The 12,708-nt window shown below is 50.8% G+C and overlaps 2 protein-coding genes across 2 annotated transcripts; one reads left to right on the plus strand and one right to left on the minus strand.

Moving 5' to 3' along the window:
* Window positions 1-7,729: 7,729 nt before the first annotated feature.
* Window positions 7,730-9,905, plus strand: N0V96_009349 (uncharacterized protein; the record flags this gene model as incomplete). The annotated part of the gene is made up of 3 exons (XM_053195983.2): window positions 7,730-7,897; window positions 7,958-8,355; window positions 8,621-9,905. 3 exons carry the CDS (start codon window positions 7,730-7,732, stop codon window positions 9,903-9,905), a joined length of 1,851 nt encoding a protein of 616 aa, XP_053046716.1.
* An 838-nt stretch (window positions 9,906-10,743) lies between these two features.
* Window positions 10,744-11,873, minus strand: N0V96_009350 (uncharacterized protein; the record flags this gene model as incomplete). Its single annotated transcript, XM_053195984.2, has 2 exons — window positions 10,744-11,289; window positions 11,349-11,873. 2 exons carry the CDS (start codon window positions 11,871-11,873, stop codon window positions 10,744-10,746), a joined length of 1,071 nt encoding a protein of 356 aa, XP_053046717.2.
* Window positions 11,874-12,708: the final 835 nt, after the last annotated feature.

A 12,708-nucleotide genomic window follows, 5' to 3' on the forward strand; every position in this document is an offset into this window, starting at 1 on the left:
CAAAAGGCAGAAACTAGTTATCAAGCTTGCTACTGGGATTTTCCTAGGGGGCTCGATGCAATGGAGGCTGGGCTGAGCTGGTCTGCTTCGTCTCAAATCTGGAAGCAACACCCGTCCATGACCATCAACTAGTAAGTCGCTACTATGATAAATCTCTTGGACTTCTGAGGTGATACTGATGACTATAAGTCTGTGGGAAATAGTGCAACGTGGGATAATAGATGAATATATCGCTTATGTAATGCTACACGGGGAGGGCATTTCCACGCCATCCATCGTAGCTCCCCTCAAAATATTTATACAATAAAGTGAATGCGGCGTGACACCCTGGGGTGGAACCTGAGCACTAGTTGATGTCTTTGTATTTACAAGCTCAGGATGCGACGAGGAAATTCAGGGTTGACCACCCATTTCACCACACAAGGCAGAGGGCAATCGGCTTAGGTGCACTAAGAAGCGTCCAGAGTCAGCGGCCGTTACGATAAATTATAAAAACGAAATTATGCTTACGCTGTAGTAGGGAAGGTCGGTCTTCCACGAGTACTTGGTGCAGGGGCCGGAGGGGGTTTCGTAGCACTAGAATCGTAGTGTCATTAGTACATGCATGGTAATTTCTAGAGGGGGCTGGAAGCCGTGCGTACAATCCATCCACCGCTGCCGGGGATCTGGCCAGTGTTCCAGGTCAACTTCTGGTTCGAGTAGCACGGGCTAGGAGCCGCTCTCGCCTCAATAGGGGCGGCGGCCACATCCACGGCGGGAGCAGCAACTGCGAGCGAGGCAAAGACGAGGATCGCGTTGAGGAATTGCATGGTTGCGATAAAGACTGTGATGTAATCGGATGATTTTCGATAGTGGGCTGGAATAAGGGATGTTCCTCCGTGGGAGTAGCTATCTTCTTATATATGTGTACTTGTATGTGGGCTAGAGAGTCCGAGGCGACCTCGGAATCCCAAGAGGAGTAGCAATCTAAGTCATCACGAGAATCGCAAAGTATAACTTATGAGCCTCATGTCCTAGTTTCACGGGGGAAGTATGCTAAATGGTTTACGGGAAGCTCCTCCTCACTAAGGATACTGCTTCTAGTCGAGGTGGAAGGGTATTCCGGGAGGCATGAATCGCACTGGTGGGACTGGAACGAAGGGTCTTCCCATGTTTTTGCGATGCTGTGGCTAAGCCTAGGTGTTTGAGAGTTCTTCGGCGCGTACTTTCCCCGCCACTTACTTTTTAGTAAGTATGGCCGCAACACGGCGAGTTCATCCCGACCGAGAGGATTAATCCTGGGAAAAGATCGAATAGTGGAAATGATCGTGGGGCGAACCCGTGTCGCTAAGCCTTGCCCTTCATCTAAGTGAATAAAGTTAAGTTTTTCCAAGCTCTGTAATTATTGTACGGATATACGTACGGAGTACAGTGTCTATATTCACAACGAAAGTGTCGACAAGTGAAACAGGGGAGAAAATCGCTGCGTACGAGTCGCAACGTGTACTTCGTAGAATACCTTACTCATGGTGGGGTTAGAAGCTTCGGTCTCGGATTCCCCGTAAAAGGCCGTCGCCACCGGCTCCGACTCGGATTTAGATTATGTGGGCTTCCTCATTCTGGCATGATACCGCTCAGCAGATCTATATTTTCTTGTTATTCACACCATAGATACTAAGCTTTTGGGCTCCAGGGCGATTGTTTTCCTATGCTTACTATTGCCGGAATGTGGAAGTCCAATTCGACCATTGAGTCAGAAGGCCCGCTAGGACCACTTCCATATATCACTCCATGCCACGACTCACGGAATATCAAGTGACTCCAACGTCATGATGGAAATAGCGGGACGGATTAGGCTTGCATCACAGATTGGAACTCGATGTTGGCATGCTATCACCCGCCACCTAGAGCTCGGAGATCGTTCTCCCAGCATCCAGGTCTGCGCCAAGCAGAAAAGGCGGACCGCCTTCAGCTTTAAATATAGCAGCAGCGCAAGCCACCTACTGAAGGCAAACCCAGCTTACCTGGAGACAAAACCAAGTACTTTTGGAGGTGGAAACCCAGCAGAATAAAGGCCTTCTAATCGACGGAAAGCCCCGGGAGTGATAGATAAGGCTGTGCATCTTCCGCTATCCTGGGCAAAGATTGCTGTGATCATGCTACCAATGGTAATTACATTTTTCTGGAGAGACAGTATTACTTGCTTGCCAGTCTCAATGCTCAGAGTAGCACCCATCTATCCTTGGTTCTGGTTCCTACCTTTTGAAGATGGTGATGATGATGATGATGATGAAATGTTTAACGCCGGTTCCAACCCGCAAGGGGTAAAGGGCGCCTACGCCGGCTGCGGGACAAGATGGTGGATAATGCTACAAGATCATTGCTTCTCAATGATCCATCTCATCATGTACTTCTCGACCTCGTGTATCCCCCGATACGTTTCCGCCAAGCTCTCATTACCCGTGATTCCAAGCCCCCCCTCATGTTGAGCAATCTCCTTAGACCAGTAGTCGTTATCGATGGTCCAAGTTCCAAGGTCCTCAAACCCCAACTTCTTGTACAGCCCATATCCTTCTGCCGAAGCAACAAGGAAAGTCGGGATTTCATCAGCATCACTGATGTCAATGACTGACTTGAGTAACTTTGCCCCAATGCCCTTTCTTTGATGATGAGGGTCTACCATTATGTTCTTCACATCTGGTAGCAATGTCAATACTCTCGGCACTCTCGTCAACAGTAGGCTGGCGGCCAGATCATGTCCTAGCCGGTGCTCATTTCGGAGTCCTTACAATTATGTTTCCGTCCATCTACTGCCTTTTCGTAACATTCATCCATCTCTTCCTCTCTCGGGTGGCCGAAGCGCTCCCACAATTCTTTCATGTGAGGTTTGATTGCGAAAATGGACGGCACGGTGGGTTCGGTATCCGCACTTTCCGTTGGCTTTTCCAGTGTGGTTGCAGCAGGCGGCTCTGTCGCATCGACGACGTGGTATCTGATGAAACCCACGACGGCATCTGTGTCGGGTACGACAGCAACCAGGAAGTAGTTTTGAGGATTCTTCAAAGCGAGTCGCGTTGAAAGTGGGAGGATCTCCCTCGGATGGCGCTCGAAGAAAGCTCCATAGAAGTCGTGAAACTGCTCGAGGGCTGCATAATGTACGGCGGCGATGGCATCTGCGTCTACCGTGGTCGCTAGCCGAATGTGCATTGACGATTCTGGTGCCATCGAGATAGGCGCGGCACAGTCCTTGATCGACCAAGATGCGCCCTTGGGTTTCTTGATGAGGACATTCGGGGCAAGAACGTGTGCTGACGTTGGGGCTTTATGTAAGTAGTGAGGCTTACGTGCGACCGGAATGCTTAGTGTCGCGGAGGATTATCGCGCCAATCACTTTTTGGCTGGCCGCTCTTCGGCCGTTCCGAGTGCGGATTGGTCCGGGCCCGAGGTGTGGAGCATGCCGGGTGACTCACCGGCCGAACATTTGCACGGCCGGAGCAATCTTGCAGACAGACCTCCTCATTTAAGGTAGACCACGTACGAGCGACGACTGTCTTGCAGGCGACTTTCTCTTACTACCTTATTCAAAGCGGTATTCTGACATGAAGATTCACAAGGTGTTTAAACAACTTTCATGATGGGTTATGAAAGGGTCTCCAGTCGTCGGGATTCGGGACCGCGGGCGTGTTCCATGGCCATGTTGAACGCAGCGGTGACCAATCTTGCACTTGAAACCGTTACTTTGAGAACCCTAACTACCTTCAAAGAGCTTAAGCTACCTTACCTTGGACATTCGCTTGAGAACCTTGATGTAGAACTTTGCAATCAAGGTTCGAGGCTACCATAGAACTGCGAACGCCACGTCTTTGATGTCAGGTGTTGCCATCTCCCAGCCTTTTTCAAACATGTATAAGTACGACCCTCCCAACAGACTATTCAGCGGTCAATCTCATTGAATTCATTGAGTAAGGCACCTTACCTACTTTACAACTGCCTGAAGTAGCCACCTCGGTCTTAGTAAAACTTTCTTTCGAATCCATCATTCCATCATTCCATCATGGACAGCCCAACAAAACCAACGATGAACCGACCTATGAGACTACTGATCACACCAAAAGCCAAGAAGCAGTTGAGAAACTGACCTCCTACCTCTCACTTACAACACAACTGGATTCCGAGTCACTTCTGAGATTGAAAGAAGGACAAGTTGCTGAGCGAAGAACCGAAGAACTTGAACAGATCGGCGAGGGATTTTGCGCTACCATATACGACTTTGGGAGCACCGGTCAAGTTATCAAACAGGCGAAAGAGCTGAGGAAATTTCCAGAACTACTGGTCGACTACGTCGCACATCAGAAGGTCTATGCCGCCGGCCTCCATATGGCGTTACAAGTCTGCATCCCCCGTCCAGCGGAATTCGTCAGACCTGAACAGCTCGGCGAGTGGTATAATGAACACAGAGCATCGGGTAAGCTTCCGGATGACCGAACCCTCGTCAGCAGGAACATGGCGGTCCTCGTGTCTGAGAGAATCCCAGCACTACCTCTGGAGATTCGTAGAGCCCTCATCGAAGTTTTTTGTCCTAGGGAGCAGAGTATAGCAGCTCGTGTTATTCAAAGGAACAATAACTGTCTTGCCCGATTGTATCTGGGCCGGCGTCGGCAGAATACCAGAGTCGAGGGAGGATTCGAGCTGCGCAACTTCGAAATGACCTTGGATAAGATGGAGATACTCAACCTCGATCCACTTCAATATGTGGCACCAATGGCAGAAGCCTTAGCATTCATGCACTGGGAGACCAAGCACGATGCATTCGACGTCGAGTTCGTCCTCGCCTCATCGCCCAAACCAACAACTCAAACCGCGGAGTGAGCATCAGTCAAGACAACCCGGGAGCTTATCAAAGGATCTGAAATTCAGCGAAAGGCTGTGCAGGTGTGGCTTTTAGACTTCAACCAGGTCGGAGAGATCACGATGGACAACAAAGGAGTAGGAAGAGCAGTGAGAGGGTTCTGGGATAATGATCCGTACTATCCTAGGCCAACTTTGGAGGAAGACTCGCACACTACCGAGGCAAAGCTGTGGCGCAAGTTCAAGCAGGTGTACCTGGCGACCTCATCAAAAATCTTGAAAGATGATGAATTACCCACGACCTTCATTGAGGCAGTCGAACTAGAAGGCAAGAAAAGATTGGTATGCGCTCCCATGCTTCAGGGTCCACCGAAGGCATCGGCAGGTGTGACTATGCCACTGCGATCCAGTGGTAAGAAGAAGCAGAGGAGTTACGTTGACTTCGATGAGTAGAAGTTGCCATTACATAACTGACATATCTAGCTTAGTCTGGGCTGGCCTCGGGGGCAAATCGAAGGCCAGGATAACCGCAACTTCATCTCAAAAAAATAAAAAAAAAACGGGCTCTACGAGAAGTAGTCTCGAACCCCAGACCCCTAGAATAGTATCAATCAACATTCAATATCTTCATGCTCAGCTTAACCACTTGACTAAATGGCCTGTAACCTGACTAGGAAGGCGCGAGGTACCTGGCCGGCCGGCGGGGCGAGATCGTGCAGTGGGGCCGGGAGACCGGATGGAATTTGCTCCACCGCCGTGAATCACCGGGTGCCGAACAAAGCCTCACCGGGAGGTACACCCTTAATCACCTAAAACAAAGTGCATGAACAAGTATCTTTTGGAGTGAACATGTTTAGATAACAAAAAAGAAAGGCTTGGCTGGAATTAACTCACCCTCGCCGCACTCAGCGCTGGATCTGCTCCCGGCGTACCTCAAAGCATCCCGTCGAAAACTGAGGCCAATGTTGACATTTTCGCCCTCTTTTGCAATTAAGTAACCCCTCCTGGCCATCGAGAAGTCGCTTCACCATCTTTCGTGTCTTGCCATGATGATGATCGTCTTGCAGCCCCAACGCACTAAATGCCCGGAACTTTTCAACGTTGCACCCGTGAGTCGTGACTCGTTTTGGAACAATACGCGATACAGGCCGCATTGCCTTTTCTTTTCCCACCATCATCGCAGCCAGGTACTTTCATTCATGAGTCTGTAAAATCTGATGATCTCTTATCTTCTCCGGTCTGGCTCAATACCGTCATGGGCAAACAGCTCCATGCCGTATCTTCTCCGTCATCTTCTTTATCAATACTTCTTTTGTGATCGTATCCGAGTGCAACAGTCTTTTATTATACACCAAAGGTATGCATTGAGATTAATGCCATTTGATATTATATCCTCGACCAGTTTCTTCGTACCTATGGGAGATTAAGCTTTAGCAGAACACATGTAGCCTCAGACAAAACTGGAGAGCTGCTCTGGTGTGCTGGGACACCTGACACTACCTAATCGGACAGCCACCCCTGCGACAACAAGTACCTGCAGTACTGCAGCCGATATGATTGTTGGTATCTCCGGAAAAGCTAAAACAGTAATGCGTTCGTTTCTCAGTTCATTCTGATTCGAGCTGTCGTTCCTGACAACGCGGGCTCATGGTGCTTGGATTCAGCATGCCGGCCAAGGATGCAGCCAGACGCCCCAGATAAAAACGGATCTGCCGAGGACATCCGGAACTGTCTTCGTCGTTGGGAAAGCTGTGTCATAGACAGTGACTTTGGGAATATATGAAGCTGCGCAATGCGTTGTTAGCAATAGGAAGTCAATTCCTGGCAACCCTTCAGCTCCGCCGACTTGGCCTTCTTAGCACACGGCAGTTTTGAAGCAGAGATCATGTTCTCGTTGAAACGTACTGGCGACTGATACTAGTTGCACAGCCAAACTAGTTGGAGTCTCAGCAAGGCTGGTCCCAGTAAGATTTCTTCGAGCCAACGTGTCCACTTTCTTACTGCAACGGCAGTCAGCTGGGTCTACGCCAAATGCTTGGCGAAAGACTGTAGTAGAAGACTGTACTAGATGGTCTCCAAGAATTCTAAGCAGATTCGCATATATCAGGTTGCCATTGACATATGAGAAACTGATTCAGTCAAGAGATGCAACCTTTGTTGTCTTTGTTCGAAGAACTTCCCGTCTTACATCAGCAATACGATGTAGAAAGCGGCAACTGGTTAATTACTCATCTAGCAAATGCGCAATCTGCACCTCGGGAGAGACGGGATGACACTGCCTTAGAAGTCGAATTCTATCCAACTTTCATGGTGAATTTGACCAAAAGCGGGACAACTATCAACGCAGCATCGTCCAATGGAACACCACACAAGCCATGCGATCCCATTTCCAGCCGAACCAAGAACCCCAATGAAACTATCTATTAACAAGAGCGGCTGCCGTCCCCGACAAGAAACCTTAATGGAAGAAGGTTTTCATGTAACAGTCGAGGTTTTGCAGTAGTCGTATCTGCCGACCCCTCCCCTCCCACATCGACGTCGTCACGCTAATCAATAACAGCTTAACCCCCGCCAGGTTGCATCGAAATAAGGGGATCAACCCCGGTTCCGTACCCTTCTCGATGGCACACTCGACGTTACTCCAATCACACGGCGACATCTCTTCAAAAGTTCAATCAGCATTGCTGCTTGTTGTTAAGCTTCTGAAGTGTTCCCCCGCTCGGACCAGAGCTCGGATACTCTGTATCCAAATCTGTATATCAATAGCCCGTGCCATGTCACGGCTTCTTCGAGATGAACCTTTAACATTCCAACCGCCACGTTTCTGAACTACTATTGAACAGAAGCAAGCCGGTTTTTCTCAGCTTTTTTCAAGAGCTCAGTCTCTTTGCGCAACTTCAAAATGTCTTATAACGAATCATCCAACATGGGCCGAGACCGGGAGATGAAGATACGGATGGCCCAGGAGGCCAAGGCTGTCATCGAGTTCGAAGAGGATCCTCACCGCGCAGCGCTGGAGGATAACCCGTCCGAAGCAAAAGTTGGCATCAAAACATGGATCGCAATTTTTGTAAGGCCACATCATTTCATCTCTGCAGCGTTCCTAGTGAAACTCAGTTAACATGCATAGTCTATGGCTCTGTCCTTCGGTCCATGTGTTGGACTCGCGTTCCTCACGGTTGCTGCGGTCGTCGTGCAAATTGCTACAGAGCTCGGTGGACAGGACCAGTTGGCCTGGCTCGTAGGAGCATGGTCTCTTTCGACAGCATGCTCCTTCTCCCTCGCGGGACCTCTCAGCGATGTTTTTGGTCGAAGAATGTTGGTCATTGGTGGCCAAGTCACAGTTGTCATCGGCTCCATCGCTGCGGTGGCCGCGCAGAATATCGGAACGCTCATTGCCGCTGAGACGCTCATCGGCATCGGAACTGGCTTCGTTTTCGTCTCCTACGCAGGCGTCCCGGAGATGCTGCCTAACAAGTGGCGTTCTCTTGGTCTTGGTATTTTGGAATCTGGCATCGCTGTTCCCTGGTAAGTCTGAACATCTGAACATCTGACCCTTCTTTTCCCGTGTTCCGTGTCGCATGGTTCGAACGCCTCCCCGAGTCAAGGAACTTTCTTTCTTACCCCAAATCCTCGGCACATATATCTGGGTGCCGACTCCAGGCGCCCTGCCGACCGCACCTCCTTCACAGATCTGAACGTGGGGAACCCCCGCACTTCGACTAATCGATCAAAACCTGGGGTGTTCGTCTGCCGAGAAAGAGCCAAGGTAGCTGACATTTAGAATTCACAGGGGCATCCTCTCCGTCCTACTCGGCAATGCGTTTTTCAAGTACGCTTCGTGGAGATGGATATTCGGTCTAAGCATCATCATTGAGGTCATTTCCATCGTCGGCACTTGGTTTTCTTACCACCCAACCCCGCGGCCCCGGGGCGACTTTGACAAGACTCGCATGCAGCAACTCAGGGATGTAGACTGGATCGGTCTGTTCCTGTTCACGGCCGGTCTGGCCATTGCTCTCATCGGCCTGACGTGGGGTGGCACCCCGGCCTACCCATGGAATAGCGCCGGCGCCATTGCACCCATCGTCATTGGCTTCGCGGTCTTAGCCGTCGGCTTTGCATACGACTTCAAGGTTGCTGCTCATCCGATGTTTCCGCTGAAGCTCTTCGTCATGTTCCGTCGCTACTCAGTCCTCCTTGTTGTCCTCTTCGTGTCGGGTATGAACTTCAACTCCATGTCAGCCCTCCTACCGCAAGGATTCCTCTACATGTTCACGACGGATGGCATTGAAATTGGTGCGCTCTCACTGCCCAACACCTTGATGATTGGTTTCACCGGTGTTCTTGCGCCCCTCATCGCCCACAAAGTTGGCTACATCAAGTGGCAGCTTGTCATCGGCATGGCATTCCAGGCACTCTTCATCGGCGCTAGTGCTGCGACTGTTTACCCGAACCACAAGTTTGCATATGCTTTCATCCCTGCCTTTGGCGTACCCATGTTCGTCTGGGTCACTATCTTGTCTTATGCTGTTGCCAGTCTTCACGTTCCGCACTCAAATTTGGGAGTGGCGATGGGCTTGTTGGGTACCTTCAGATCAGGAGGTGGCGCCGTCGGCAATGCCATCTTCAACACAATCTTCCAAGAAAAGTTCCGCGAATTCGCTGGCGAAGAAATCACCAACGCGGCCATTAGCAATGGGTTGAACCCATCCGACCTTGGTATCATCATCCCTGCGGCAATCGAGTTCAACTTGGGCAACCCTCGAGCATTGGTCAATGTTCCCGGCATCACTCCAGAGATTCAAGATGCTTTGAGAGAGGCCGTACGTGAGGGAGCAGGCCATGCCTTGAAGATCGTCTTCTACATAACCATTCCCTTTAGTGTTATTGCCTTGATCTGCTCTTTGTTTATCGAAGACCCCACGGCATATATGACGAACCATATTCAGTCTGCCATGGGGCAAGAGATGGCCCAGAATCGTGGCAAGCGGGCTACCACTCCTGAAGAGGGCCAGGCAATCGAGTTTGAAACCGTAAGGACGGTTCATTCGGAACAGATTACGGTGAAGAACTAAGAAATCGCATCAATTCAAGACGCTCTTGACCTGGGACACTGGCCCCACTTGCAATTAGGACCTATAAGACATCGGGAGAGACGTAATGTTTAGAATCAAGAGTTAGGATGGTATTTATTCTGCATGTATGAGTCAATACATTGTATATGATTTTCACAAGATCAAAAGACTGTACGACTGAACTCTTACGTGTCTTTTTCTCCTTGTCCTGACATGGAGCAAGTTACCTTACACATAGCCGGCATGGTGAGGCGATTCTCGCTTCGAATCAGACTCTCGGCCTGTGGGGCCGCGGATGCCGCCTGCTGATCGGGATACATGACCCCACTCGGAGGTCATCCACCGATCGGTTCGCGCCCCAGCCGCTTTCCGTGGGATTTCCATGTCATAGCTGGATTACGTGTCATCATACCGAAGCTCGCTCCCGCAACTTATATTTGGTTTTCAAGCCCTCAACTGGCAACATATACAAGTATACGTGTAGCGCTGGAGCGAGAAGAGACATCGCTTCGAAAGACGTCTCTGGTATCTTAATCATGATTAGAGATTATAAGTCCAAATTTCGCCGACGACAAGCAACGCCCACTGAACTTATCCAAAGTTTTCGTCAATGAGAAAGGAAGAGCGTATGTTAACCGAGCCGCAAGGTACTCGGCTCAAGTTCATTATCTGCGTGTCCAGCGAATCCCAACGCCTGATCCTAAATATTCACGTGGGCCACCTAGCCCTCTCGACTCGCTGGCACTGAATGGTATATAAAAGGAAGAGAATGCTCTTACGCCCAAGCCCCCATCACACCCATATCATCGTATTGCTGATTCATTCCATCGTTCTTTTCTCATCTTCTTCCATGGTCGTCAGGGAGTTGGGCTGGGCCATGGGGTGATGTATGGTGTCCCGAGTCCAATTCGTACCGGGCCTCGGTGGGGGCTTCGTAGATTGGATTTGTGTTGGCTTCGGCGGCGTATGAGTGCGGCTGTGTATGGCCAAGAACCTTCGACTCTTGTCCGCCGTAGTAATCGTTGGCTGGCGAGGGCGAAGAAAGTGTCGAGGCGTTGATAGTACCCGGGCTGTGCTTTCCCCCAACCGTGCTGCCATCGTGGCCGAGCTCGTGGTGATGTTCGCTCGGCTCGACGACTGCTTGCTTCTTAGCCTTTCTGCGACGCCACCAGAAGAAGAAGCCAGCACCAAGAAGCGCGATGGCTCCGAGGGAGACGCCCACACCGATGCCGGCGGCGGCGCCCGATGATAGGCCTCCTGAGGACGATCCTGCTCCCGCGGTGGAGCTTGCGGTGGCGGATCCGCTGGTAGCTGTAGGCGTGACGGCGCCCGATCCTGTGCCGGTTGCCGTGGCTGTTGCTGAACCGGTGCTAACGGGTGTAGTCTGAGTTTATGGGTTAGACTAGAACTCCATCGCGTCGTTAACAGTAGAGAGAGACTTACGCCTGCTGAATAGATGGTGGAGTAAGCACCATCGTTGACAGCTTTTGAACTTGTCATAATCCAGTGCTGAGCAGGTTGACGAGCCGAAACATTGTCAGAGCCCTCGATCTCGCTCGACATGAAAAGGTTGGATCCGGGGTGAACATCGAGCACGTAGCCTGTGCCGTTTGCAACGTTCGTGAACTTGTATGTGCCCGGCTCGCTCGCCCATTCCGTGACGTCCCATTGCTGGGTCTCGTCCGACTCCGTTTTTCTCAAGCACCCTCTTGTGCCACTGGGATGAACCTCCGCCGAGCTCCAGCACACGGAAAGCTGTTGGCTCACGCCGGCCGAACTAAGTCTCATAAGATACCGGCCAGTGTGATTTGGCACGGGCTGAAATTGCCACACCGCATCTGTCTTGCCAAAAACCCTAAGGCCATTATTGGTATCTTGCAGATTGTTGTTGAGTGGTGTTGAGACGTTCGCGACACGCCCCTCTGAGATGGCGTACCAAACGTTCGAGTCCAGCGTTACGGCTGACATTGTCACTGTCTCGCTGTCGACTTTGTAAGCAGATGCTGCAGCGACTCGACTGTTGTTGTTGTCGACTGGCTGTTGCTCTATCCGCGTATGTGCAGTGTTTGCAAGACTGCGAATGAGGCTCAAAACGTCGGAATCAAACCAAAATCCGAACGATCACTCATCAGAAAACAAAATCCCCAGAAGGCGAAAGATGGAAGGGAGAAAGAGGATTCAAAAGGGCAGGAACTCACAGAGACTTGCAGGGGGCCCCGGACGAGGTGCCGACCCCATTATTAAAAGGCATCAGCATTTGAGGCGGCAGGGGGTCAGATTGACTACACCATCTCAGGCGGAGAGGAGCGGGAGAGACACGCCAGTCGACGGGTGGGCTGGGGATTGGCTTGGATGACAACCCGCCCCTTGACGCCACGAACCAATTCATGAAGGATCATCGTCCCTTGAGGTGGCTTTGCAGCGGTAATTAGGTTCCTACTGGCCAACGAATGGTTGGGTACGACGCTGCCGGTGCATCTGTGAAACTATGTGACCAGGTCCAGGAAGAGAGAGACTGGAGACATAAGCACACGAAAAGCTCACACCAAAGTCCCGTTAGGACGGTGAGACAGTAAAAGATGGGCGAGACTTTCGGGCTACAATAGTGGTCGATGGTCCTCTCCTCGTTTCGCGGAAATCCTTCAGGCCCACTCGCGCCGGCATTTGCTTGGCAAATCTGGGCGTCATCCTGTATACTCAAAGAAGAAAAGATGGACGCGGTTCTTGTGATAATTAACCGCGACTTGGAAAGGAAAATTCCCCAAGAAGCGCCAAGTTAGCGTCGAGCTCCGCGGCGTCAAAG

This window comes from Colletotrichum fioriniae (assembly GCF_027942845.1).
Source record: "Colletotrichum fioriniae strain IMI 355084 chromosome Unknown scaffold_12, whole genome shotgun sequence".
NCBI lineage: Eukaryota > Fungi > Ascomycota > Sordariomycetes > Glomerellales > Glomerellaceae > Colletotrichum > Colletotrichum fioriniae.